The following is a 26,347-nucleotide window of genomic DNA, read 5'->3' as shown; positions in this document are numbered from 1 at the left end:
GGAGGAAAAAAAATAGTGTAAGTGATGCAAATACTAATAATTTCATCCAGTTTAGCCTACCTCAGGTAGCAGACCTTGCCTTAGCTTTGACTTTTACGTGGAATATTTGAGTATCATATAATGAGGGCAGTGGATCAGAACAGCAGATATCCCAGTTAAGTACAGAGGACTTTATTGTAGACTACTAAAATAAAGCAGCTTGCTTAAGTCCTCATTCTAACTTCCTATTTTAAAGTTGTTATTAAAAATATAGTTCTTACAGTGTATTTAGTTTACCCATACCTTCACAATCTACCTTTAACAAGTAGGTTATTCCTTTTTTGCAACTTTATTGATAACGAACCCATTCAAACATATGCATGACAGGCAGTCAATTTATGGTGAAACATGTGGACACTTTTTTAAACTGCATATCTTTGGAGTTCCATATGAAGCATGGTTTGGAGATGTGGGCACAGACATCATTACTATCTGTAAAGAAAGCCTTGTCCTCACTGATATACTTTATTCCTCCTGCCACTGTTGGCGCGCTTTCAAGCGTGGTAAAAGCGTTTGGGTGAGAATCAGAGAGGCGGGGCTATCTGTCTTGTCCCTCCGTGAATACCGTAGTGAATGCATGGCCCGCGGGGATCATGTTGAAGGTGACAGGTAGTGCCATGCCGGGAGCCCTGCGATTTTCACCGTTCACCGTGTTTGCTGCTGCCGGTGACGGCGAGAAGGAACCAGCGGTGGCTCCGTTAAACGTGGACGAACTGTCTCTGTACACCGCTCCCCCGGAGAAGTTTCAGTACGTGGAGCCTAAAGCCGGGCAGCTGGAGGAGCGAGTCGCCACCCTCAGGAAGTTATCGGAGCCGTACACTGCTTGGTGTCAGGTCACCTATGAGAAAATTAAACCCAAAGTTCAGGGGGTCTTCCAGTTTGGGAACGACGCATACGCCTATGTGAAGAACCCCCCGAAGGACTTCTACCCCCGGGCGGGAATCATCGGCTTTACCGGAGTCCTCGGGCTGGTTCTTGCCAGAGGCTCCAGGATTAAGAAACTCATCTACCCGACCACTCTCATGACCCTGAGCGCCTCTCTCTACTACCCGGAGCAAGCAGCGTCCATCGCAAAGTCAACCGGAGACTCCGTGTACGACTTGGCCGTGCAGAGCTACGCAGCGGCGGAGAAGATCTTAAACCCCCAGAGCAAAGCTGAGAAGGTCAATAAACCCGAAAAGAGCAGCGACTCCGAGACCAAACAGTGACGACCCCGGCGTGACTGCAATAACCGAGCAGTAGCCAATCACACAGCAGCTTTATCCCGATACTGTAAACTGAGCGCTTTCTAGACAGTGTGACTTTTTCATGCCTACACTTTGCACTAAGCTTCACATGAAACTCAGGCCGGGCAAAGGGAAGGGGGGATTTGCAACTTGAATGACTCCCTTCCGATTTGAATGTGTATTTATGTAGAGATAAAGCAGTGTCTTACATTAAAGTTGCTTTACCGCCTTGATTCTGTGTCTTATAATGCCACATGCACAAACAAGATGGTCAGCACCAAAGAGAAGAAAACTAATTCAGGATTTTAATAATCAGTCGTTTATTTTAACAATTTTGTTCAATGGGGTGACAAAGACCAAAGTAGGCAAGTCACATTTGATCTGAAATTGTGTATTAGTTTCAAGTTTTGTCATATACAAGTAACAATTATTATGCTCAGATTTTAAACATATTGTATAAAATAGGTTTTGCTAAAAAGTCATAATCCTACATAAACTCAACATTTGTAGTATTAACTACTCATTAGACCCATTTGCATTATACTGCTCAGTAATGCTAGATATATCTCAGCTTTATATTTTAATGCTTTTAAAGTAAAAACTTCAAAGTCATTCTAAAGCTTTAAAGTAAATGGTATGGAGTAGAAATGGCTAAAAATACTGTTGAAGTAGAAAACAGCATGACCCAGAAGTACTTAGAAGCACTACTTAAAACAACATACACACCCACCATGACATCACCTACTAATTAGTAAAATCTCAGCTTTGAGTTGAGCAATTTTGCTATTGCCAGCTTAGCATTCTGAAACTGGATATGCCAAAACAACCAGTGGTTCAGTCTGAAATTAAGCCCATGCTCATTGGGTAGCAACTTGTAAATAAAATGTCATTAGCCAATGAGCATTTCCTGGAAAATCATAATTTCTGACTTAGTAAATTTAATGTTTTATGAAATATAACTTGTGACTGAGCTCACAAATAATCAGGAAAACGTTGATGTTAAAAAGGACTGGAAGGCCGTTAACCTTATAATTCTATGTAAACCAAAGTCCTTTTACAGGCAGAAGTTCCCACTGCCTGCTGACCTTCAGAAAGAATGAAAGCTTGAGGGGCCTCACACCCTTAAACTATGCTCATCTTTTACACCACAAATGAACTCTAGTCAAAATATATTGGTGGAGGGCCAATCAAATGTCATGGGTCGAACAGCCACCCCATGTCCCCCCTCTACATACGCCCATGATAAGATATAAGGTCAGTTGCCTCCTTAAAAATACATTATTACAGATCAAGAATCATGAAGCCTGTAGTGCAGCAGGTTGACAGCAGTAAATGTGAGGTGTCTAATAAGCAGAAAGGAAACGTGTTAGCAGTATGATCCTTCCTTTAATGTTCATTAGCTACTCGTGACAAACCAAACAGCCTTAAATTTAATTACCATCTTACCACAGGGAATGAACACTGTGTGACTGTTTAACATCTTTATTTTCATATCAGCCAAAAAGAAAAAAAAAAAAGGTACAAAAATTAAATATGAATGACTTCAAAGAAACCCTCTCAGAGCAGCACCAGCTTCTCATTGAGAGCAATCTGTGCTTGGGTGAGGTTGGACAGGTAGGTCACCATCAACAGGTCCTGCAACAACAAAAGAGAGCATTTAGATTCACACTAAACTAAAGTGAAAGATTATAACAGTATAACAAGGAAACAAGATTAAAGGATGGCAAGTTTGGAAAGATAATGCCCAGATAAATGATGCAAAAATACTTCCATCTTCTAAAGCTTCTAATCCTGAAGTAAAACAGTATGATGCAAGTAGAGCCCAGAGACCATAAATAACCATAAAAACAGGAGGAGAGTTTAATTAAATGCCAAAAACAACTCAGAGCTCACCTAAAGCCTCTTATATAAGAGATATGACAATTCAGTTTACTCTTTTTAGAGCCAATGTGTTTATACGTGGAGAGAAATTAAGTACATTATTGCCACAACAATCAAATTTTCAGCTACTTCCTTGTCACAACAGGTCGGCACAGCGGGTTCGATTTGGCAGTTTATTGCCAGATGATCTTCCTGACGCTAGACTTGTGTCTCTACCACAATAATAAAAATGACAGTGTCTATTAAGCTAGTCTCTACTGCTATTTTTTAAGTGCCATTTGCCTGTCTGTTTAGATCAAATAGCAAAACAAAAACAGTAGTTGTCACTGATATAGTAACTTAAACACGAGCACTTACATTGATGTTGGAATTGAGCATGTTCTCAAAGTCCTCAGGTGAGATAGTGGGCACTTTGTTTACCAGATCCATCAGGAAACGGCCCACGCTGTTGTCTGCTGTCACCTTGCCAGACTGAAACAGAACAACATGAACTTCATAGCCATGATCAGCGCAAAACTTAATTACTGCTCAAATGTTCCCAGGTGACCAATATTAAGTTAAATTGGCAGGGATTTAATTAGAAAAGAAAAAAAAAAACCCAGGGGACAAGTTTGTCTTGATACTCACCAGCACATCCTCAATGTATGCCAGCACTGTGGTCAACATGTCCTGTACCCTGGCTGCAGCACCACCAACCTGAGACAGGTCAGAGGTCAGCCCCTTGGTACGACTGGGGGTCACACGTGTTCGCTGTAGCAGGTCCACTAAAGAACAAATAGAGAGTATAATATAAAGTTTTCTTTCCTTTCATATGCACCCCAGCGAGTTGTTTGAGACACTGGGATTTAATTATTTGGCATTTCACAGATACTTAGTCACGAAGCATTTGTTTTCAAACAGTCGCCTTCATTTATTCTTTGTATTCTTACCGCCTATCCTCTCAGTGTCATAGTACACATACTTGACAGACAGTGGGGTGAACATCACACCAACTGTCTTTCCTGGCACACCCATCTGCGCACTGTGTAGGAGACACACAAACACATTCAGAGAAGCACTTTCAGGCTGTAGATGATCACATAAACACAGGCGCTGACAGAAAGATCAGCCAACCTGACGTAGGCGCGGATGTTCATTTTGCCACTCTGCAGTGCCGTGTCCACGGTCAGGTGAATGGGATTAGAGGCCTCACGGCTGTAGTACTCGTGGATGAGCACTGAATGTTCTGTGATATCAAAGCCTGTGGCATACCTGTCAGAAAAGTTGAACATCTGCTAAAGAATACTGTTTTTTCCACTTTTAACTTTAAATTGTTAATATGACTGACTGACACACCATCCGATGATGACCTCTGTAGGTGAAACCCTCTTGTGAAGCTCATACATGTTCTTGGCAAACTCCATGTCCACAGCAACCTGTTGTCAAAAACAATGCATTTAAGCACAGCCATGTACACTGTCTCGTAAACATTTCTACAGAATCATCTTTCACTTGTGAAAGAATTCAGTGATAATTACATAATACATGTATTAGTCATAGTTACCCTGTAAGATATTTTGTAATTCACTGTCTCACAAAGCAGGATTAAACATAGTAGGTGGTATCAAAAACCTTAGAAACTAACGATTTAGCCTCCACCCCATACCTGATAGCATAACACCACCTATAGTTTTCTGAGGGGGGTTGTTTCTATTGTTTACTCAGCTACTCAAAAGTAGTGCTTTGCAACACTATTACACATATCAAAATGACGTATCGCTACAGTGACCCAGATCATATCCAGAAAAGAACTTCTTGTAACAGGAAGAATCACAATCAGAATACTTTATTAATCCCTAAGGAAATCATGTAGCCTCAGTAGCCATTTAGAAAAACTACCAGGAATTTATTCCGCCTGGTATTTAGTAGCCATATCGAAATTAAAACCTTAATGGACATTTAAAAACCCAGACTCATCTAATTAAAGACACAAAAGCACAAACACACAAGTTTGATAAATTTTAGTTATCTTTTTCTTTGTTGATGCTCCTAAGATTTTAATTCATGACTCTTTGAGTTTCGGATATTTCTAACTGAATAATGCGTTATTCTTTAGATTACTTGCTGAATGTCAGTTTCGTGTCTTGTTTATTACTCGATGGCCGATGTGGAATGGCTACTGTATTACTGGCCCTTTCCACTTGGCTTCAACATCAGCAATAAATAAAATTATGTTAGCTGCAAATAAAGAGTTTAGTAACATACCTCATCTTCAGATTCATTGTGAGGGACAGAGAAGCAGTTGGTCACCTCGATAGAGTGCTTGTCAATAGTACCTGAAAAAAGCAAATGTTTCAGTTCTTGCATTATATTGTTGTAGCGACGAGCAGCTTCACTGTAAGTTAGCAAACAAGAGGATTCTCCATTAAATCGACAGTAATAAGCGCTAACATCAGCGATCTTTTCCTGTTGCTAAGCATCAAATGAGTGCAAACCCCACCAAAATGGAAATGAGTCCAGGTGATTTGCTAACTTTTTAACTATATGAACAACTGAGTGGGCGGCCAGCTGTTACGAGTGATGCCGCTAGCTAACTAACAGTAGCTAATGCTAGTCAGCTGCTGAACTGAACCAGCATGTGTTAGCAGCTAAAGCTAAAAGCAGCTAACTATGCGGCAACTGGTTTCGTGCGAAATCGGTCCAAGCGGCGCAGGACAAACATATTGTTTTTTTACTTACCCAAAAGGGTTCCAATCACACGACTCGCTCCCTCATTTCTTCGCTCGTAAGAGTCGCAGATAGAAGCGAGAACGACGGGATGAATTTTCACAACTGGCCCGAACACCGACATCTTGGAAAAGGAGGGCAGACTACTGATCACACTGCCTGAAGAGACCAACGGATTAGCGGCGTCATGGACACATATACCGCCACCTTGAGGCTGGCGGATAAATAGCGGTTAGTGAGAATAATGCTAATTATGATCAAGTCATTGATATCATTGTGATACAATGTTGTAGGACTGTATCTTCCTCTATAAGCGGAATTTTTTAATTAGTGAATTATTCTAACAAGGAGTCTGGTATAATAATAGTAATAATAATGTTATTATGGAAAAGCCATAAAAAGGATTGCATCACAATCAGACCATATTTAAAATGACATATACAATGAGCATTATTACATCCAATCTGTATGTTTATGTTTCTGCATTTTTGCATTGTTACTGCATCACAAAGGCCTTTAATTTCCCCATCAGTGAACTCTGCAGATGCTGAGGGTCTGACCGAGAGGAGGGAGAGGACTGTCCCTTCTGTTGTGGAAATGAGAAGCGTCTGAGGCAAGCAGGCAAACAAGCAGGCAGGCTTGATAGGGGCTGGGCTGATGACAGCATCCTCTACCGCTCCACACCTGACCGACTCCATCAGATACACAGATGATGGAGCTCTCCGCGCTGCCGGGTTATTATCCTGTTGCCTCCATTTCGCACATCCACTGCCAGACACATGTTCTGAAAAAGCCTTATCGTTAATCAGAGTACTTGAACTGTTTTTTTCGGGTTTGTTTGGGTGTGTGTGTGTGTGTGTGTGTCTTTAGCTTGGGCTGCCCGCTTTTTATTTTTTGTGAATACTGAGCGGTCGGATCGAGGTGGTCTTTGTTTTCCAGGAAAAGCGAACAAGAGTGGACTGATTATGCTGCGTCGCTCGTAAATACCAGAAATGGGTGTAATTGAACCAAGGTTGCGAATCCTGGCTCGTTCTTGGACTCGATTTTCGCCGTTCTTATGGCAAAACATCTGCCCAATCTGGGTCTTACACATCTACAAGTTGGTGCACTGAGCAGGTAGGATTTTACTCGTTTATCTTTGGTCTGTGTGACATTAAACCAAACCGTAGCTGAGCTGTTTGGTTCCTGTAGCCCTCTTGCCGGCTCACAGACACTCTTTAACAGAGGCTATTTCTGATCCATCCATCAGGCGTAGTGCGTCATCTTGACTGTCACCATCAGTCTCCTCTGGCGTCCAATCCGCCAGTTGTCCAAATGGACGCACATCATCCAAGGCTATAGAGGACTAGGACTCCATTTTACTGAGTAAATATTTCATCACGTCTCGTTATCCATGTATATATTTAACTCGGCTTCTTATATAGGACTTATGTAAGACTATTTCAACAGGCCTGCTGTATAAATCCAGCATATTTAAAATAGCACGAAGTGCACTTATACAACACACACGTCTGGGCCACACACACACTCCTAGCCCGAGGCTTTTTATGAAACATACAGACCAGTTAAAGTGGCTCTGATATGCATATGCCATGTCGTGCATCAGGAATAGAGGTCTTTCAGAGAACTAATTTATTCTACCATTGTGTCTAATTTCCAAGGACTTTCAAAGTTATCCATATTCAATCTGAAAATAAGGACTTATTCCTTTATTTTATTATTAAAAGACTTCAAATGAGACTTTGACAATAGTAATAAAAGCACAAAAAATGATACACATTTATTTATAGGTTTTTAGAATTTATTATAGCAACATCAGAGTTCAAGCACTCCTGTGAGGAGGTCTTGTTTCTTTAAAGAAATCATTTGACAGTGAATTATTGTGACAGTAAAACAGATAATCAATTCCATTGTTTCATTTGATCAGATCATTGTGTTCTTCTGCTTTATTCCAGGCTTCAGACAAGCAAACAAATGGTTCAGTCAATAGGTACTGGACAGACTCTGCCTTAGGGAGGATATCAATAACACATTAATACTCTTTACACGCTTACACACACACACACAAACGCACGCACACACAGACGTAGACCATGGCTCTGGAGAACTCCATCTTCCCCTCCCGTCCGGACTCGCTCTCGCTCCCTGTGGAGGAGAAGGTGGAGAGCGAAGAAGTGGAGGTGGCCACGGAGGTCACAGCCTCCACGGGAGTCTTCAACGTATCGGAGGAGCTGGGCCACGTCGTCACCACAGAGACGACTTCTTCCCTTCCGAACTCGGCTCCGGTCAAGAGATCGTTTCAGTCCAAGCTGGCTGAGCGGGAAGCCAATGCTAATCAGCACAGGAAGAAGACACAGGGGACGGAGAAGGAGAGGGGACGGTTCGGGTGGGGTGAGTGACTCTCAAGATGACATCTTGTCCTTGATCCCCCTTCTGTTTGGAACAGTGCACTCACTATGTTCTTTAAATGTTGTGGCTTCTTTCTGGACCTGCAGTTCAACCAGACTGAAATGCATCACTATTAATCTCTTTGTATCTGATAAAAATCTCGAGAGATTTAGAGATATTGACTTACTCCTGGATGAACATTTTCTCCATTCAGCCCTGCACCCTCTTCTCCTCCCCATCTGTCTCGCAGTAGTAGTAGTGAATCTTTTCTAATTTAGACCATACTGCAGAGCTTCACCCCTCAGCAATTTTGACAGTCTTGCTCATTAAGCTCTGCTCTGTTTGCTCCAATCTTTGCCGTACATCTTCATAGAATAAAAAGAAAGAAAGCCTAACTAGGGAACTAGGGAAATGTGCAGTTTATATGACCCTTCGGTGTTTTAACTCCAACTTGTGATCAAGAATTGATGTCATCATCGCAAAGGACAAAAATCCTACAAAGCAGAGCCAGACCTTTTTCGCAGAAAAGGCAGATTTTGTTTTACCTTAAAATAAGTCTCCATAGCTTGAGTAGCATGCACAATGATTGATATTCATTGATTAAAGCGTATGTGATAGCGGTATAGTGTCATAATTTCAGTTCTGGCTTGGTGCATCCACAGTAAAAAGCCTATAAAACAAAACAAAACACAGATGAAGTCCAGTGTTATAGCTTTTCTTCTCCAAGCGTTTGATGATGTTGTCCCGTCGCACTTCATCTGCTCTGTTTTATTCACCTGTCATTTTTCATTTATGTTTTCCCTTCTTCACCAGTCTGACTTTCCTTTGAGCCACGCTGAATCTCCCTCAGTAGTTTTGTCCCTTGCTACCTCCCTGTGTTTATGCTCACGTCTCTCTAAGTGCCTTCATCCAATTCTCATCGTCTGACTGCAGTCAGAGTTGTAGCTTTAAAAACAAAACATTTCAGAAAGGGAGCCTCATGTTTTTGAAAGTGTTTAATGGAACAATAAAGAGTTGTCTTCAACGCTGTAAAGGATCAAAAGGCGATGGCACTTTTCCTCCCATTTGTTAGCCTCACAGATTTCTAATCGGGCCCCTTCTCTTCTGTCTCCACCCTTCCACCAGCCCGCACTCGCCGTAAGAGACAGCGCTACGTGGAGAAGAACGGTCGATGCAATGTGCAGCATGGTAACATGCGGGAGACTTACCGATACCTGACGGACATCTTCACCACTCTGGTGGACCTCAACTGGCGTTGCTCGCTCTTCGTCTTTGTCATGGCCTACGCTGTAACATGGCTCTTCTTTGGAGCCATCTGGTACCTCATCGCTTACTGCAGGTAAGATTTAAGATAAAGTCATGTGCACTAATGTATTTGGATCTCTTGCAGTGTGGGAAATCACCATTTGATCTCCCGCTGAATTTGTAAGTGTGCTACCTTGCAAAGAAATGAACAGTCTTTAATGACATGACACTCAGTGGAGAAACTCTTGTGGGAAAACACAGCAGTAAGATGTTTCTCATAGTTGGCCACCAGGTTTTCACTCATCTCTGGAGGGATTTTGTCCCACTGCTCTTTACAGAAACTCTCTAAATCATTTTGGCTTCTTGGCTGCCGCTTAACAATGCCAAGCTTCATCTGCCTTTAGAGATTTTCTATAGTTTGAAATTAGGAAACTGGCTAGGCCACTCCATGAGCTTAATGTGCTTTTGCAGACACTAATTTGCTGCCTCTGTGGTATGTTTTGCGTCATTATTATGCAGGAAAACTCATCCATGACGCATCTTCAGTGTTCTGGCTGAGGGAAGGAGGTTCTTGTTCAAGATTTTATAGTACATAGCACCGTCCATTTGCCCCTTAATGCAGTGAAGTCATCCTGTACCCTTAGGAGAAAAACAGCCCCAAAGCATAATGCTTCCACCTCCATGCCTGACTGTGGGGATGGTGCACTTTTGGTCATACTTAGCATTTCTCTTTCTCCAAACATGACAAGTCGTGTTGATGACAAACAGCTTGATTTTAGTATCATCTGACAACAGCAATTTCTCCCAAGATTTCTCTCAATAATTTAGATATTCACTGGCAAACTTAAGATGGGCTTGTACATGTGTGTTCTTGAGCAGGGAGACCTCGTGGTGTTGTAATGTTACCAGTGGTGCTTTTGGTCACTGTGCTCTCAACTGCCTTCATTAAGCTCCCTCCTTGTAGTTTTGTGTTGATGCACCACCTGTCATCCTCACCCCATGAGGCAAGATTGGTCTGATTGATCATTTTATATTTCTTTCATTTCTGAATATTCACACCAACAGTTTCCACCTTCTCCCCAACTTCTTGCTGGTCTTATAGTCCGTACCAGACATTATGCAGATCTACAATTTTGTCCCTGACAGCCTCTTTGTCTTGTGGTGGAGATGCCTGAATGGGAGAAATTGAGTTGAGATCAGGAGTATCTGTAATTGATTGATTGATTGCAATCTGTTCTACATGGGCACAGAGCCAATCTGTGGAGGCCACAATTCTGGTTAGTTGCAGAGGATCAAATATTTATTTCAATCAGTGACATACAAATGACTTTATAACTTTTGTTTGTTTGTTTTTCAGTTGTTATTCTGTCTCCATTACAATGAAATTACCATAAAGGTTAGAGACTGTTCATTTGAGCAAACTTACAAAGTCAGCAGGGCATCAAATGATCATTTCCCACAGATTAAGTCCTGATCCATAGGATCCTATTCTGAATCCAAGTGATATCAGGAATATGGGACCTAATTTAAACTTTATCTTTTCATATGGTAGCAACACATTATGACCAAAAACAGGATTTTCCCTTGTCTGTGTGCTTTTTTCTGACAACAAATCCTCACATTAAAGTTTCTTGTTTTGGGAAATTGTCTTTTCATATCTAGAGTTTGAAAAAAAAAAAAAAGACCATCTTTATGTTAATGTGATCCCATCCAGCAAAATCTTAGTTGGACAGAAATGTAAACAACACTGTATGTATGTAGCTAAAGAGTTGTTTTTGAGTTACTTGAAAAGACATATAATTTCACTAAAAAGTAAAAGAACATCTCTTCCTATTTGTCACCTCTGCAACCTCCTCAACAAGCAGATTCACAGCCAGACTCTTCTTCCTGTGCCACTGCCCTTTGCCCTTTGATGTAGAAATAAGTTTGGAGCGTTAGGAATTTCATACAAATGTTATTAACCGGAGTGGACATTGTGTTGCGACAATTGTGTCAATTTGCATTAAAAAAACAAAAATACATGTATTTTTGTTCTCTGGCTCTGATGTAGTGGTTTGCTTAACATTCACTTTGAAACAAAGGTTAATTCAATTTTAATCAAAGCCATTCAGAGCTCTTTTAGACCTGTAATCATCAGAAAATTGCAGAGAAAGCATAAACATGGATTTATGTTTGCAATTAATTTGAATTCAAGTCTATGTAATAACTCCAAAAATGCAGAATTTAACCATTTAAACAGAATTTTGCTCATAAATTTGGTGCTTTTCTTTAACGAGTGCAAAAATTGAAGCGATGTACTGTATAAGATGTACTGTGCTAATCAGGGAGCTTCAGTGGGGATGGCAGGGAAATTTATTTTAGCTCTTTTCTTGTTTGACAGCTTAGTGCTAAACTAAGCTGACTGCCTTCTGGGTGCGGCATCATATTTAGCAGACAGCTATGAGAACATTATTGATCTTTTCACCGCATTTCCCCCAAAGTCCAACCATTCTTTAAGTGAGCATTAGATTTTTACACATCTACCATAAAGGCCAAAATGAAGCTGCTTTCTCAGCCAAAAAAGCAGATGACAAAGCAGTATTAATATTACAGCGTATTTCATCATGATGTGCTGCCTCTTCATGAGCTGTGATTGCTGGATCTCTGCTCTAATTAACTAACGTATTTGTCTCGTAAAAATTGTGACCCTTTTTTATATCAATTGCAGGCCATTCAGTTTTGTGCCAGAAAGCTGTCAGTGTTGCTGCAATCCCTTTGTCACCAGCACAGGTCAATAAAAGTCATAGATTATATAAATGACCTAACACCACTTTCGCTAATTAGCGCTCCCTTTCTGGCTGGAGCTGTGTTAATCGGGGACATTAGTGTGTGTAGTGTGTGTTAGAACAGAAATTCTGCGGACTCTTAGTGGCACAGGATTGAAAAAAACCCTCAAAAGATGCTGAGAGCAAGTTGCGCGTGATGATTTATGATGAAAGTGGCGGGTTTCTGCAGCCTCGGCAAGAAGTGACAGCATAAATGTTGGCTTAAGCACCATGTTTAAATCTGATGAACAGGATTGCTTCTATTCATTACAGGAATTAGCTGCAAGGTGGTGGAAAATTTAAATGGAGAGATGAGTCGTCATCTATATATTTCTGCACCTCCAGTCTAAAAATATATATCTTCTCGCTCTCAGTCTATTTTTCCCTCTTGACACCCACTTTGTCACCTCCCGCCTTCCCTTTCTCACACATTCTGCTTCTCCTCTTCCCAAGGGGTGATCTCGACCATCTGGAGGATGAGACGTGGACGCCGTGCGTGAACAATGTCAATGGCTTCATCTCGGCTTTCCTCTTCTCCATTGAGACCGAGACCACGATTGGCTATGGTCACCGTGTCATCACCGACCAGTGTCCGGTGGGCACAATGCTGCTGCTGCTGCAGGCTATACTGGGATCGATGGTTAACGCCTTCATGGTGAGCAGCTTAACTGGTAAAAAACAGAGATGGGGAAATATTTAGAAATCCATCCATCCTTCTCTCGATTTCGTACCCCTTACCTGGGTTCAGTTTGCAGTCTAAGCAGACTTCTCTCACCCCAGGCACCTCTTGTAGCTCATCCAGGGGGAAAACGAGTTCCCGAGCCAGCTGATTCTTGCAGGATGACTGAAACGCACAAACCCCTCCACCACAATAACATGGCAATTCAAAGATATACGGAGGATATGATTATTCAGACTTTCACACATTCACTTTCTGATAAATTATGTTTTTTGTTATATTTGTTGGTTCTGTTTTGCCCCACTGTGTTTCTATTTTCTGCATTTTTCGCCCTCCATTCTGTGTCGCCCTGCCTCTGTCTTCATGTCCTGTCTTTCAGTTGCTCCTTCCTTTACTCTAAAGGTAAAGATGTCTAATTTTCCCATCGGTCTTCTGTGTAAATATGACTGTGTGTTTAAGATCGACTCCAGCTTTCCTGTGATCCTGTATCGGATAAGTGGTAAAGAATGAGATGGATGGATGCCCTTTGGACTTTGTGTTTTTGTTTGGTCTTTGTAACATTACAAGTTTCCTTTTCAATATTTAAACCAGGTGCATGTCCTGCAATTGGGACCTCTCTTCCTATCTCCTATTAAGCATGAGTTTAAATTCATGCAGTGCCAAAGTGAATATTCTCAGTAATTTTGGGATATAAGAATCTTAAATAGACGTTTCCATATTTAGAATGAATACTGCTGACATCTGTGATGATTTGTTATCTGATTATGTATTAATGACGATGTAGACATGAGTGTAACATATGTAGCAAACAAGATTGTCAGATGTGTTTTAGCAAAGCAGGAAGTCAGATTAGAGAAACAAATGGAAACGAAAAATGAAAAACAGGCTTCGGAACTTCTGAGTCAGTGTTCAAATTCAGCTAACTCCTTTTGTGCCTGCAATTTCTGTTTGACCCGAGACTGTTTGCTTAAACGGAAGCTTCCTGTCAGCTCAGCTGAATCAAATAAAATAATGATACGCTGTTTTTTTAGCTTAGAAAGAAGATTGAATGCACAAATACAGTGGAGCCATAATGACGCAAATTATATGCAGATGGTATTCTTCCTAAAAAAAAGAATATTTACACAGAAAATGCCGATGAAGCTCAATTTTTTTTGCACGGTGTAAGCACTCTTTTGATGAGGATGAAATCACACTCCGACATCCAGGCTGAATCATGTTTATGCATGTTTGGGAGCTGGAAACGTTCCAAATTAACAACTGATGTACACGTAGCGTGGGCTGTTTTACTATGCATATAAAAACAGTTGAGTCTGGGGTTAACTCAAGTGTCACTGATCTTTTTAGACAAGAAAAACTGGCAATAGCAAGCTCTTCTAAAAAATGATCAAGGTTAGTTTGTATTCAGCGGCCACAATGAATGTGTTCCAGATGTGCAGACTACACCGGAATTATTCAGCTCTTTAGCTGATGTGTTTGTTATAAACACCAAGACATATGTCTTGGTGTTTATATATTATGTTCCTTTCATAATAATCCTCTGCTTTTCTACTTTGTGCAAGGCTCCCTGTGGCTTTGACTTTTTAGCAGGGCCCATGTTTCACATTGTTCCTTCCTCTCTGTCCAGGTGGGCTGCATGTTTGTAAAGATCTCGCAGCCTAACAAACGAGCTGAGACGCTGGTGTTCTCCAAACACGCTGTTATCTCGCCGAGAGACGACAAGCTCTGCCTGATGTTCAGGGTGGGAGACCTTCGAAGTTCCCACATTGTGGGGGCCAACATCAGGGCCAAACTCATCAAGTCTAAGCAGACTCAGGAGGGTGAGACAGTTAATAATGAATCTTTCTTTTTCTTCCTTTGGTGACAAAAACTGTAACAACTACACCTATTGAAAAATCAAATGGCCCAGTAATAACAATAATAATAATAATAATAATAATAATAATAATAATAATAACACACTTGGCCATGTGAACCGCTCATTCTAAGATCTCTTTTGTGTCTTTCTAGTATTCTGTCATTTTAAACCTGAGCTTCCAGGTACAACCTCTCTCCTTGTCTCCACTTTATTGGCTCTTCCAGGTGAGTTCATCCCTCTGGATCAGACAGACATCAGTGTGGGCTTTGAGACGGGCGATGATCGTCTCTTCCTGGTCTCACCATTGGTGATTTCCCATGAGATTGACGCACGTTCACCCTTCTGGGACATGTCGCACGCCCAGCTAGAGAAAGAAGACTTTGAGATTGTGGTCATTCTAGAAGGAATGGTGGAGGCCACTGGTGAGAAGGCAAACACCAAATTAAGAAACATCTGCGAGTTTAAATCTATTAATGTAACCCCTAAAAAAAGCATGTTTTATTTGTTGTCCTTGATTTTGAAATGAAGAGACTCCTCCTGTGGGTAGAAACCTTGCAAGCTTTGTAAATCACCCTTAAAACTAACCACAGCACTGAGCGCTATTTTGGGGATTGCGCTCATACATTATTTTGTTCCGTTTATTAAATCTAGCCCCAGGTCCTATAATAAATCAGCAAGTAAATAGTAAATAAAGAAATCATCTGGTTTAGTAGTTTAGATTAAATTAAAACATTGAACAAAAAAAATAAGGAGAAACTCATTTCCATGTATGCACAAGAAATGACAAAAACCTAGAAGTCACGGTCTAGCAATCTGCAGTCTGATGTTACCCCAACAGAAAGCAAACTGTTTAAAACTGGAGACTCATCTACCCCTGGGCAAATCACAGAGCCCTGCTGCGCTTACTCACTCTTGATAAATCATCAGTAAAAGTGGACCTATTATGCTATATATTTCCAGCGCCATATTTTTATTTTTAGCCTCTTCTAGAGTGGCTTTGCATGATTCACAGATTCCATCCATCTTCTTCCGCTTATTTAATTCATTATCGTGAAGTGGATCCCAGTAGTTGCAGGGATTTAGAATGACCCGATCCAATTTAACCCGATCCATGTCTTTGGACTGTGGGAGGAAGCTGGAGTTCCCAAAGAGAATCCACACATACACAAGGAAACTGTACAACATGCAACCCTCCTTTAGCTAATTTCTTCTAATTGGCTGCCCCTTGGAAACAGATGGGAAAGGATTCCTATCCACTCACCCATCCATATATCCATTCATTCATCCATCCATCCATCCATCCATCCATCCATCCAGTAAAATAAAAAAAACTATTTCGGACACTATTGGGACTTTATGCCAAAATATCAGAGCTGAGTCTGCTAGATGAATAACTGACGACTACTACTACTGCATTTTTGTCACAAATATAGAATACACTGAGCAAATTTTCTTAAACGAATAAATGCAAATATTTAGTGGCAGTTCCTACCTTGATTTGCTGCCATCTTTCCTCTCATCCTACTACGTTTTTAAAAAAAAAACAGACAATGCATGATGGGATAGGTAACAAAATACTCATACTCAATACATAGCTGCTACACACTAAGTATTAAGTGAATACAGACAGAGTCTATATTAATCCCTCCTCTTTGATATCATACAAAGTTAAGAGAAAAAAACAGTTTTAAAGAAAGTGTACGGAGCAATCTGAACTTTTGGCTCATAGGGATTACTTGTAAAAATCCTGACTTTAACAGTATACAAGAAAAGAAATAAGGAAAAGCAAAACTAATCCTCTTGAAAAAACATATCATATCAATTTATAAAGCACTTTAAAAAAAAACAACAGGGATGAACAAAGTGCTAAACAATAGCACCAAATATAAAAGACAAATCGAGGCCACCAGGTAAATGATATAGACACATAAAAGAGTTGTGGAAGTTAAACAATATAGGAGTACACTAAAGTATGTTTTACTTTCTCCTGCTAGTCTTAAGTGCATCTGGATTTATAGGATATTCATTCCCAAAGTAATTTGCACAAGCTGGGACGTTCCAAATATTATGTGCTTGTTTATCTTTTCTCCCTTATCCCTCTCTTATATCGCCTTACGTCAGATTCATTCTGAGAGGATGATATACTCTACTAGTTTCCTCACAGTTTAGCAAGAACTCAGTGTATCGGAGCTATTCAGGATGTGTATCTGTGAGGTAAAGGTGGCCTCTCCACCTACACCAAATATTGATTCCCTTAGTCAGAGCGCTATGTTACAAAGACTTAGCTGACAGTCATAACTCTGCTGCAGAGAACATCCTTACAACGACAGCTTGCCAGTGAAATTGTTTGTGACTAAATGGGTAAATGAATTATGTTTGTGTAAGAGTTCTTGGTGTGGTGCTTTTACTGCTTTGCCATAGCCAGGCACAGCGAATCCAGTTAATATCAAATCATTTATCACACAGACCAGAACAAATGCCGTGAGGGAAAATGTGTATTATGAATCTCTATAGTCATCCATTTGTTTGTGCATGCAGGGATGACATGCCAGGCGAGGAGCTCGTATCTTGCAGAGGAGTTGTTGTGGGGTCACAGGTTCAGCCCAATGATGTCGCTGGCAGAGGGCTTCTTTGACATCGACTATGGAGCCTTTCACCACACATTTGAGGTAATGTCTCTTGAAGAAGATGTGATGAGGGCAAGCTAATAAAGCACACATGATTTGTTGCACTCCCATGACACCTGTCACAGGTGTCACTGGAAAAGAGAGGGGGTACACTCTGGGCAGCTCGCCAGTCTTTCGCAGAGTTATACAAAGGGGTGGACAAAGATTGATGCTTTGATTTACACCTAAAGCCAATGTAGAATCACCAGTTAACCTAACATGCACGTCTAGTAAAATCTTCTCTTATAAGTATGTGTACCTCATGAAGATGAAGTGCCTCAGGGTCTGTCTTAAAATATAATTTACTATTTAACAGAAAATCTCACCTCAATTTTCCTAATCATGATCAACAAGCAGATAGCCAAGGACTGCATGAATTTGTGTTTAAATTTACTCACAGAAATTTTAAAGTATTCCAAATATTCTTAGTGGTTATGTTGGTTTCCAAAAACATTTAATATGTGACATTTCTGTTAACAGTATAATTTATTTTAAAATAGTCTCTAGTTATGGAAGAAGGTTTGCTTGGCTATGACGGAAAACATCATAAGGTGAAGGAAAGAGAACAGTAGTGTTTAGAGAACCTGCTTCACTTTGAGTAAGGCACTTCAAAATGTCACAGTGGATGACTGTCCTTAGGACGGGCTACAAAGTACTCATTTGGCTTCATCTCGATGTTTTCTTCTTGTGTTATTATATACAGGCTCTATATGTGGACAAGCATGTGAAAGTTACCACTAAAATCCTAAGGCTAGAAATAATTTAAAATAAATGGTGAAGTTAAATTTTTGTATTTTCTCTTCCCTATTAAGAGATGTTCCACTTTATTCCTTTATTAAAGCTTTCTGCATATCTGAAGTAAAAATAATTAACAATAAGCATCCGCACCAATCCGTCTGTCGATCTCCCGCTGCCCTCTCCTCTCACTTAATGAACAAAACTCCTTCACTTGGGGCAGTAACTCGTCCCTGACCCAGAGTGGGCACTCCACCCTTTTCAGGCTGAAAACCATGGCCTCAGATTTGGAGGTGCTGATTCACACTCGGCTGTAAACTGCTCCGGTGCAAACTGGAGGCTATCACTTGATGAAGCCGACAGAACCACATCCTCCGCAAAAAACAGAGACGAGATTCTGAGACCGCCCAAGTGGATGCATGTCGCCACTTGGCTATGCTTAGAAATTCTGTCCATAAAAATCATGAACAGAATTGATTCAACACCCAGTCCAACACCCACCAGGAACGAGTCTGACTTATTGCCAGCTATATAGACCAAGCTATTGCAACAGTTGTGTGAGGATGGAATGGCTTGTAGGGGTTGTTGGGCCTACTCCCCTGCACCCTCAAGTATCCTCGAGATGGTAAAGAGTCCAGGTCCAGTGATGAAAACCGCATTGCTCCTCCTGTATCTGAGGTTCAATTAACGGAAAGACTCTTCTTTTGAGCACCCTGGCATAGACTTTCCCCGGAAGGCTGAGGAATGTGATTCCACTATAGTTGGAGCACACTCTCCGGTCCCCGGTCATATTCATCATAGAGGCATGTCAACCAAGACAGCCCTACAACATCCAGAGCCTTCAGGAACTCTTGGCTAACCTCATCCACCCCAGGGGCTCTGCCATCAAGGAGCTGTTTAACTGCCTCAGTGATGGATCAATCATCCCGCTTGTCCCCAGGCTCTGCTTCCTCTACGGAAGACGCTTCAGTGGGATTAAGAAGGTCCTCGAAGTATTCCTTCCACCGCCTGATAATATATTCAGCTGAAGTCAGCAGCGCTCCACCCACACTATTCATGGTGCAGGTAGAGCACCACTTTTGCCTCCTGAGTTGCCTGACGGTTTGCTAGAAACTCTTTGAGGCAGTCCAAAAGTCTTTTTCCATGGCCTCTCCAAACTCCTCCCACACCCAAGTTTTTGCTTTGGCCACTGCCTGAGCTGCGATCTATTTGGCCTATAGGTACTTACTGGCTGCCTCCGAAGGCCCATAGGCTAACCAAGCCTGTTAGGACTCCTTCTTTAACATGATCCATTTCGATCATGTCCCAAGTCAGGCCTGTTCCCAACCTGAAGGCCTAGGGAACAAACCCTCTCATCCACCAGGAAAAACTCCTACGTACAAGCAGCAAGCCTAGGGGATACTAAGATACCTACTCTAACCTGCCACCTCTCTCCATGGGCAACTCCAGACTGTGACAGAGTCTAGCCCCTTTCCAGAACTGATTCCAGAGCCCAAGCCGTGCGTTCAGGTGAGCCGACTATATCTAGCTGGTACCTCTCAACCTGAGAACTAGCTCAGGCTCCTTCCCCACCAGAGAGGTGATGTTCCATGTCCCAATCGCTAGACCCTGTAGCCAGGGATCGGTCCACCAGGGTCTCTGACCCTATGGCGCCTCCTGCAGGTGGTGGACCTACAGGAGGGTAGGCACATGTCCCTTTTTTCAAACGCCCTGTGGGCTAAGTCCTGGCCACCAGGTAAAAGGTGAAGATCAGTAAAGGAACCTTCCTGAAACGAACATTAGAAATGCCATCTTGAGAACTCCTATTGGGATAAAGTAATGAAATGAACTGAAAATAAACAAAGGAAGCAAATGAACAGTACAGCTTGCGAGTAAAATAGCTACATAAATGTAAGGCTTCAATGTTAGTTCCTCAGAGTTTAAGAAAAAAGACAATTTTCTATAATTCATCATCTGAACTAAGCAACAATTCTTCTAGAAGCACCAAGATTATTATCTACTCTTTGTCTGTTATCCCTATTCCTGTCTCCACCTACATGTGTAACTGGCAGCTGAATTCTCACATTCTCTTGGGGTTGTTGAAAAGCATGCTGGGATGTGTAGGAACTCTGACTAAAGTATTTATTTCATGTTTATTTTTGTAGAGATGTGGACTGTACATTACATGGACATGTGCTACATACGTGGGCATTTGTATCCTATTGCAATGAGTCTTTAAAAATATAAACAGAAATACTAACTGAAGTGAGCACTGAAGTGAGCAGACAAACACAGAAAATATGGTGAAGTTTGATTCATGTTCAAGTTTGCAGGTTTTTTTCTGCATAAAGGAACTTTTGGCTCTATGGAAAGATGTTTTTGCCAAAGCAAAATCACACAGATTGTCATAAGATTATAAGTTTTTAACTAGTTTTGTTATTTTGGATGAAATTTACTGAAAATAACAGACAATTTATATATCAAATGGTTTAAAATAGCCTGAGAAAACAGATGTCTTTAAAATAAAATAATGCAGTCAGAGTTGTAGAAGTGGATGAGGCAGATTACACTAAAAAGATTAGGAACTCGCATTTAAGCTGGCAGAACTGTCAGGCTGTACTTAGACACAGTAATACTTTGAGATAAATCCTAAGGTCTTCATGCTAATATGCCCAAAGTGACATGTTGATGTTTAGCATATTAACATGTTACTGACTGGCAGTAGACACAATGCATAGTTGAGTCTGATAGCAATGTCTTTAGTTTTGCAGATATGTGATTATGGAAAAGTAGATGGTGGTTTATGGTTGTGGTGGCGCTGACAGAGGGAAAATTGTAAGGATCCATTAAAGTAATTTGATATGAAGACAGTGAGACAATGATGAGGCGTGAGAGATGGGTTCATGGTGGGGGTGGGATCATGTCAGCTCGGCTCTGAGCCCCTTCTTGTTTGCAGTGGTGATGGACAGGCTGACAGATGAGTTCATGCCAGAGTCTCTATTCTGTTCACAGAAGAAGTTGTTATTTGTGGGGAGGCAGGCAGAAAGGTGAAGATGCAAGGCGTAGAGGTAATGAAGGTAGATGAATTTAAATACCTAGGGGTCAACTATGCAAAGCAATGGACAAAGCACAAGAAAGATGAGGAAGAGAGTGCAGGCAGGGTGGAGTGGAATACGTGAAAGGGGAGGTTTTTATAAGGTGGTAGTGAGACCTGCTATACTGTATGGTTTGGAGAGAGTGGGACTGACATAAAGACAGGAGGCCGAGGTGGAGGTGGCAGAGTTGAAGATGATAAGAGTTTCACTGGGTGTGACCAGGACGGCCAGGATTAGAAATGAGAACATCAGAGGGACAGTTCAGGCTGAGCATTTTAGGAACAAAATAAGAGAGACAAGGTTGAGATGGGATATAGTGGACAAAGGAATTTGAAAATGCTCCTGCCAGGCAGGAGGAAAAGAGGAAGACCACACAGAAGATTAATGGATGTGGCGAATAAGGACAGATGAGAATATTAGGGATAAGGTGACCCCTAAAGAGATCAGTCAAAAGAAGAAAATAATTTTGTAATGGTTTTTATTTTGGTTAGTTATAGTTTTTCAAAAATAAAAGTTCTAAAGCCAGTCGACATTGTCTTCTCAAGCCATTGTGCTAAAACAAGTCCTGCAGTACTTGCTCTTGCCATTTTACCAACATTGTCTGTAATTCAATTACACAGTGATCATTGGATAATAAATACATTTTTAAAGTGTGCTTTCAAACTGCAATGAAAAAATATCTGTCTATTTATTTTATTTTATTGAATTTATTTAATTTTTTTTTACCATTTTGCTAATGTATGCTGTTTGTTTTGTTAACTTTCCTTTTAATTATTTTATAAATTGAGTTAAGTTTTGCACATCCTGTTATTGCCTTTTCTAAAGCACTTTGCTATTCATGTCTGGGTAAAAGTTTAATATAAATAAATGTTTCCTGCTTGCTTGGTGGCATCCATTTCCAAACAAAATGTATGACAAATATTAAAAGCATAGTTAGATCAAAATAGAAACTTCAGAAACATAGGACACTGTTTGGGTGGTTGAAGGTGAGCGCTATCAGGTGGAAGTTGCTTAAAATTCTCTGCTGCTGCTTCTTTGATGTGTGAAATCAAAATACAGATGCTGTAAAGCAGCGTCTGGTGCTTTGATGTTCTTAAAGCCTATGGAAGATAAATGCACTGGCTCGTGTATTGCACTTTTCTACTGTACTTGAGCACTCAAAACACTTTATATAAGATGTCTCATGTTTAGCCATTCACACAAGCACTTTTTTCTACATATAAGGGCCACCCCAAAAGCTAATATACTAAAACGGGAAATACTGAAATGGAACTATATGTGTCAACTCTAACTTATGGAATACATGACGGCAATTACAAAGTCAATTCAAATCAATTTCTATAGAACATGTTAACACAGTAGAAGTTAACCAACATGCTGCAGAGTAAACAATCGAGGCATCATTAAACCATTATAATAAATTTAAAATAAATCTAATTATCTGATGATATACTGTGACCTGAATCTAAACTGAAACTGAAAAGGTCAGCAAGGACAGGTGTGTTTGAGTTAGATAGAAAACTATTACAGTTTATGTTGCACTTTTGGGTTCATTCGGGATGATAGAGCAGGTCATCTGCTAATCAGTAGGTTGGTGGATCATCACTTCCTAGTTGCTCCAGTTTGCATGCCAAGTATCTTTGGGCAAGATACTAACCCCAAGTTGCTCTCTGACTCATCAATTGAAGTATGAATGTGTGTGAAAAAGCATACCAAACAGTGCTAGTGTGAATGGGTAAATGAGGCAATTTGTGTAAAGTGCTTTCAGTGGTCAGAGTAGAAAAGTGCTATAAAAGAACCAGTCCATTCATTTTGGACTACACAAAAGTTAACAGAGAAATCCTCATCTTACTTTTCTGCTTCCTTCTAAGGTGGACACGCCATCCTGCTCAGCACGAGAGCTGTCATTAGCTGCAGCCAGACTTGACGCTCATCTCTATTGGTCCATCTCCAGCAGGCTGGATGAAGAGCCCACTCTGGCCAACCAGGCGGCCAAGCAGCCAGACAGCGGCTCGGCCAACAGCAAAGGAGGGGAGCCGACCTTCATTGTCGGGGAGATGACTGACATCCAGGAGCAATCAGGACTGGGCGAGCTGAATGGCAGCGTTGCCACCGACCAATCAGAATCCGAGGCCTAGAACAGAGAATGTTTACAAAGACCTTCAGTATATCGCCATTACCATGCCACAGTTTCCAGACCTTTACTTTCAAGGCAACAAGTAGTTTCATTAGGCTCACTTCTGCAGTATACTCCATATCTTATGTTACCATCTGAAAGAGTTTATTTCTTGAAACTTTTGTCTTTTCTTTGTGCGTTTGTCTTTGTTAAAAGTGTACTGTATGTGTGCTATCTCCTTTCAGTTTGTTGTGTTAGCTCCAATCACCCTTGCCTATATCTACATTTAAATGACAATACTATGCTTTAGGTGGGGTCAACAGCAGTATATCCTGTGGACCGAAACAGAAACGTAATATGTCCTGTTGGGTAAAAGGATGGCTTCATGTGCAGAGTTAACTATATAGATTGTACACATTTAAATAGGTACAGTGCATAGATGCTTTATTTTCACATGCACTAACATCGACATGGTAGTAGCCTCACATTTGATTAGATGCAAGGATTGTTATGAGATTTAATGCACATCCATCAGGTGTTAACAGGGTGGGAAATTAACACCAGCACACAGCCGCTGGTACATCTGTCTGTTTGGCAACAAACCATCGTGTGGTGCTAGAAAAATGTCTGAACACCTATTTGACCTGACAAAAGTGTAAAAGCATCTGTGAACATCGCAGCTAGCTTCCTGCCCAGAGATTAAGCACTATTTTCTCTTCAGAGGACACAAAATGTTAATGTTTGTTAAAACTACTGATAGAAATTTGCTGCACTCGATACATTACGGTGAGTAGGGTATGTAAAACCTTTAACGTAGAGACAGGTTAACACTCAAGCGTATTCGTGGCTTCGTTTCACATGCAGTGTGTGTACAACGAGGGTAAATGTATCTTTTGTCCCCTGCCAAGTAGAAACTTATAAAGCACAACAGTGTCCTGCTCAGTTCAGCCCAAACTCCTGCTTCTGCTGCTGTGTATATATGTGGTCATTTTTACTTGATGTTTTTAATATTTAAGATGAAACATCAATTAGAATGAATAAACTGCAGTATATTCCACAGGATCTGCATCTGTTTATGTTCTGACGAGAAGCTACATGAAATATGCAACATGAGCGTTCACAAGTTTTCGTGTTTGATAAGAAAACTGGTGTTCAGTCCTGAAAATTTGTTTACGGTAATCCTTTTTACTATTAAATTATGTAGTCTAACGATAATAGATAGGCTGAATATATCTTCTCAATTATGGTAAATACCGTTCAAGGTTCCCATACTTTGCTTTTTAATGCCATTATATACATCAGCAAATTTCAGTGGTGCAAATGGTACTTTCTACCCTCATACACTTACCTGAAAATGAATTATACACAAAACATACCCCATTTGATAAAATATGATGAACTGTTAAACTATTAGCTCTATAAGCATTTTATTACGTACACCTTGCTAGTCCCAGGTTTAACCCCTTTCATCCATTGACATGACAGCATAACCCAGTTGCTGCAGATACGCCGACTGAACATCCACGATGCGTCCCAAAGGTGATCTACTGGATTGAGATCTGGCGACTGAGAAGGCCAGTGTACAGCGACCCTGTCGTGTTCACAAAACCAGTTTGAGCTTTGTAAGATGCTACGTTTTCCTGCTCGAATAGCCTTTAGAGGCTGTGGTCATAAAGGAACAGACGTGCTCAGCAAAAAGTCAGGTAGGCCATGGCATTTACTCCCGTACACCATTATACCACCAGAAGCCTGAACTGTGACACAAGGCAGGATCAATCCATGCTTTCATGTTCTTTACACCAAATTCTGATCCTACCATCTGAATGTCACAGCAGAAACTCATCCGACTAGGCAACATTATTCTAGTCTCCCGTTATCCAATTTTATTTTGGTGATCCGGTGTCAACTGAAGCCTCAGTTACCTGTTCTAAGCTGACAGGACTTGTACTGTTGCTTTCTTAAGCAGTCTTTCTATTCTCCTCCAACCTCTCGCATCAACGACACATTTAAACCCAGAGAACTGCCGCCAACTGGATATTTTCTCTTTCCTGACCTTTCTCTGTAAACCCTAGAGATAGTTGTGTGGGAAAATACCAGTAGATCAGCAGTTTTTGAAACACTCGGAACAGCCTGTCTGACACTAACAACCATGCCACGTTAAAAGTCATTTAAAGCACCTTTCTTCCCCATTCTGATGCTCAGTTTGAACTTCAGCAGGCCATTTTGACCAGGTCTACATGTCTAAATGCACTAAGCTGCTGTCATGTGATTGGCTGTCTATTACCTAATTTCCTTTACCAAGAAATCAAAGATTAAAAAACCTAATATAATTACACCTAAAAGTTGGTCTTCTGGATCCTTGTCAGATTTGTTTTGTTATTTTGGGAGTGAGAGAACCACAAAAGGCAAGGTGCAGTTGTAATAGCATTTACTTTGGGTGGAATCAAATCACACAGTCAAAATACAGTACTATCAAGATGTATTCTCCATGATAACAATGGTTTCACAATACGGTAAGTCTGTAATGCTAAGTACATTAAAACACAATCGCCTACCGTAGGATATCTGTGTTCATGAAGAAGAAAAATGTGTCTGAGAAGCCAAAAAAAGAGCATTATGTATTTAATAACTGCACTGTCGTGCTAGTGTGAGTTATTCTTTAACTTTAATTAACAGTTATCCCTGATTTTCTTTTCTATCCATTGTCCGCCGTCTCTCCCTTTTTAAGGCTGTTATTCTTCTTCTCTGTAAATAAGTTAACTTTAGTTTACCATTCGTCACCACTCGGTGTCAGAGAGTCGTGACTCTGGTGAAACAGGTAGGGAATACATTTAGAGTTCCTTTATGTGAAACATCTGAGCTTTTAGTTTTTAATTTTTATGAGTATGACTAAAAGGCAGTCAATGTTGGCCTGCTTTTAACCTTTTCTA

The 26,347-nt window shown here is 40.8% G+C and overlaps 3 protein-coding genes across 3 annotated transcripts; 2 read left to right on the top strand and 1 right to left on the bottom strand.

Annotated features, from left to right (window-relative positions):
* Positions 1-573: 573 nt before the first annotated feature.
* Positions 574-2,769, top strand: LOC102297147 (MICOS complex subunit MIC26). The gene has a single exon (XM_005918064.3). It carries the CDS (start codon positions 633-635, stop codon positions 1,245-1,247), a length of 615 nt encoding a protein of 204 aa, XP_005918126.1. The 5' UTR covers positions 574-632; the 3' UTR covers positions 1,248-2,769.
* Positions 2,765-5,995, bottom strand: eif3f (eukaryotic translation initiation factor 3, subunit F). Its single transcript, XM_005918065.3, has 8 exons — positions 5,865-5,995; positions 5,391-5,461; positions 4,482-4,561; positions 4,260-4,397; positions 4,076-4,167; positions 3,774-3,910; positions 3,504-3,617; positions 2,765-2,900 (listed from the first exon to the last, which is right to left on the bottom strand). The coding sequence occupies exons 1-8, from the start codon at positions 5,974-5,976 to the stop codon at positions 2,823-2,825; spliced, it is 822 nt and encodes a 273-aa protein (XP_005918127.1). The 5' UTR covers positions 5,977-5,995; the 3' UTR covers positions 2,765-2,822.
* On the top strand, positions 5,990-24,474 carry kcnj9 (potassium inwardly rectifying channel subfamily J member 9). The gene is made up of 11 exons (XM_005918067.3): positions 5,990-6,083; positions 6,385-6,586; positions 6,723-6,968; positions 7,102-7,217; positions 7,808-8,243; positions 9,366-9,579; positions 12,743-12,944; positions 14,596-14,788; positions 15,051-15,248; positions 17,365-17,495; positions 23,173-24,474. Exons 5-11 carry the CDS (start codon positions 7,946-7,948, stop codon positions 23,437-23,439), a joined length of 1,503 nt encoding a protein of 500 aa, XP_005918129.1. The 5' UTR covers positions 5,990-6,083; positions 6,385-6,586; positions 6,723-6,968; positions 7,102-7,217; positions 7,808-7,945; the 3' UTR covers positions 23,440-24,474.
* Positions 24,475-26,347: the final 1,873 nt, after the last annotated feature.

The sequence above is a fragment of the Haplochromis burtoni genome, unplaced genomic scaffold (genome assembly GCF_018398535.1).
Source record: "Haplochromis burtoni strain Fernald_Lab_line unplaced genomic scaffold, NCSU_Asbu1 Contig_27, whole genome shotgun sequence".
Taxonomy (NCBI): Eukaryota; Metazoa; Chordata; class Actinopteri; order Cichliformes; family Cichlidae; genus Haplochromis; species Haplochromis burtoni.
Note: the sequence above shows the minus strand (reverse complement) of the source record. Positions and strands in the feature narration are given on the sequence as shown.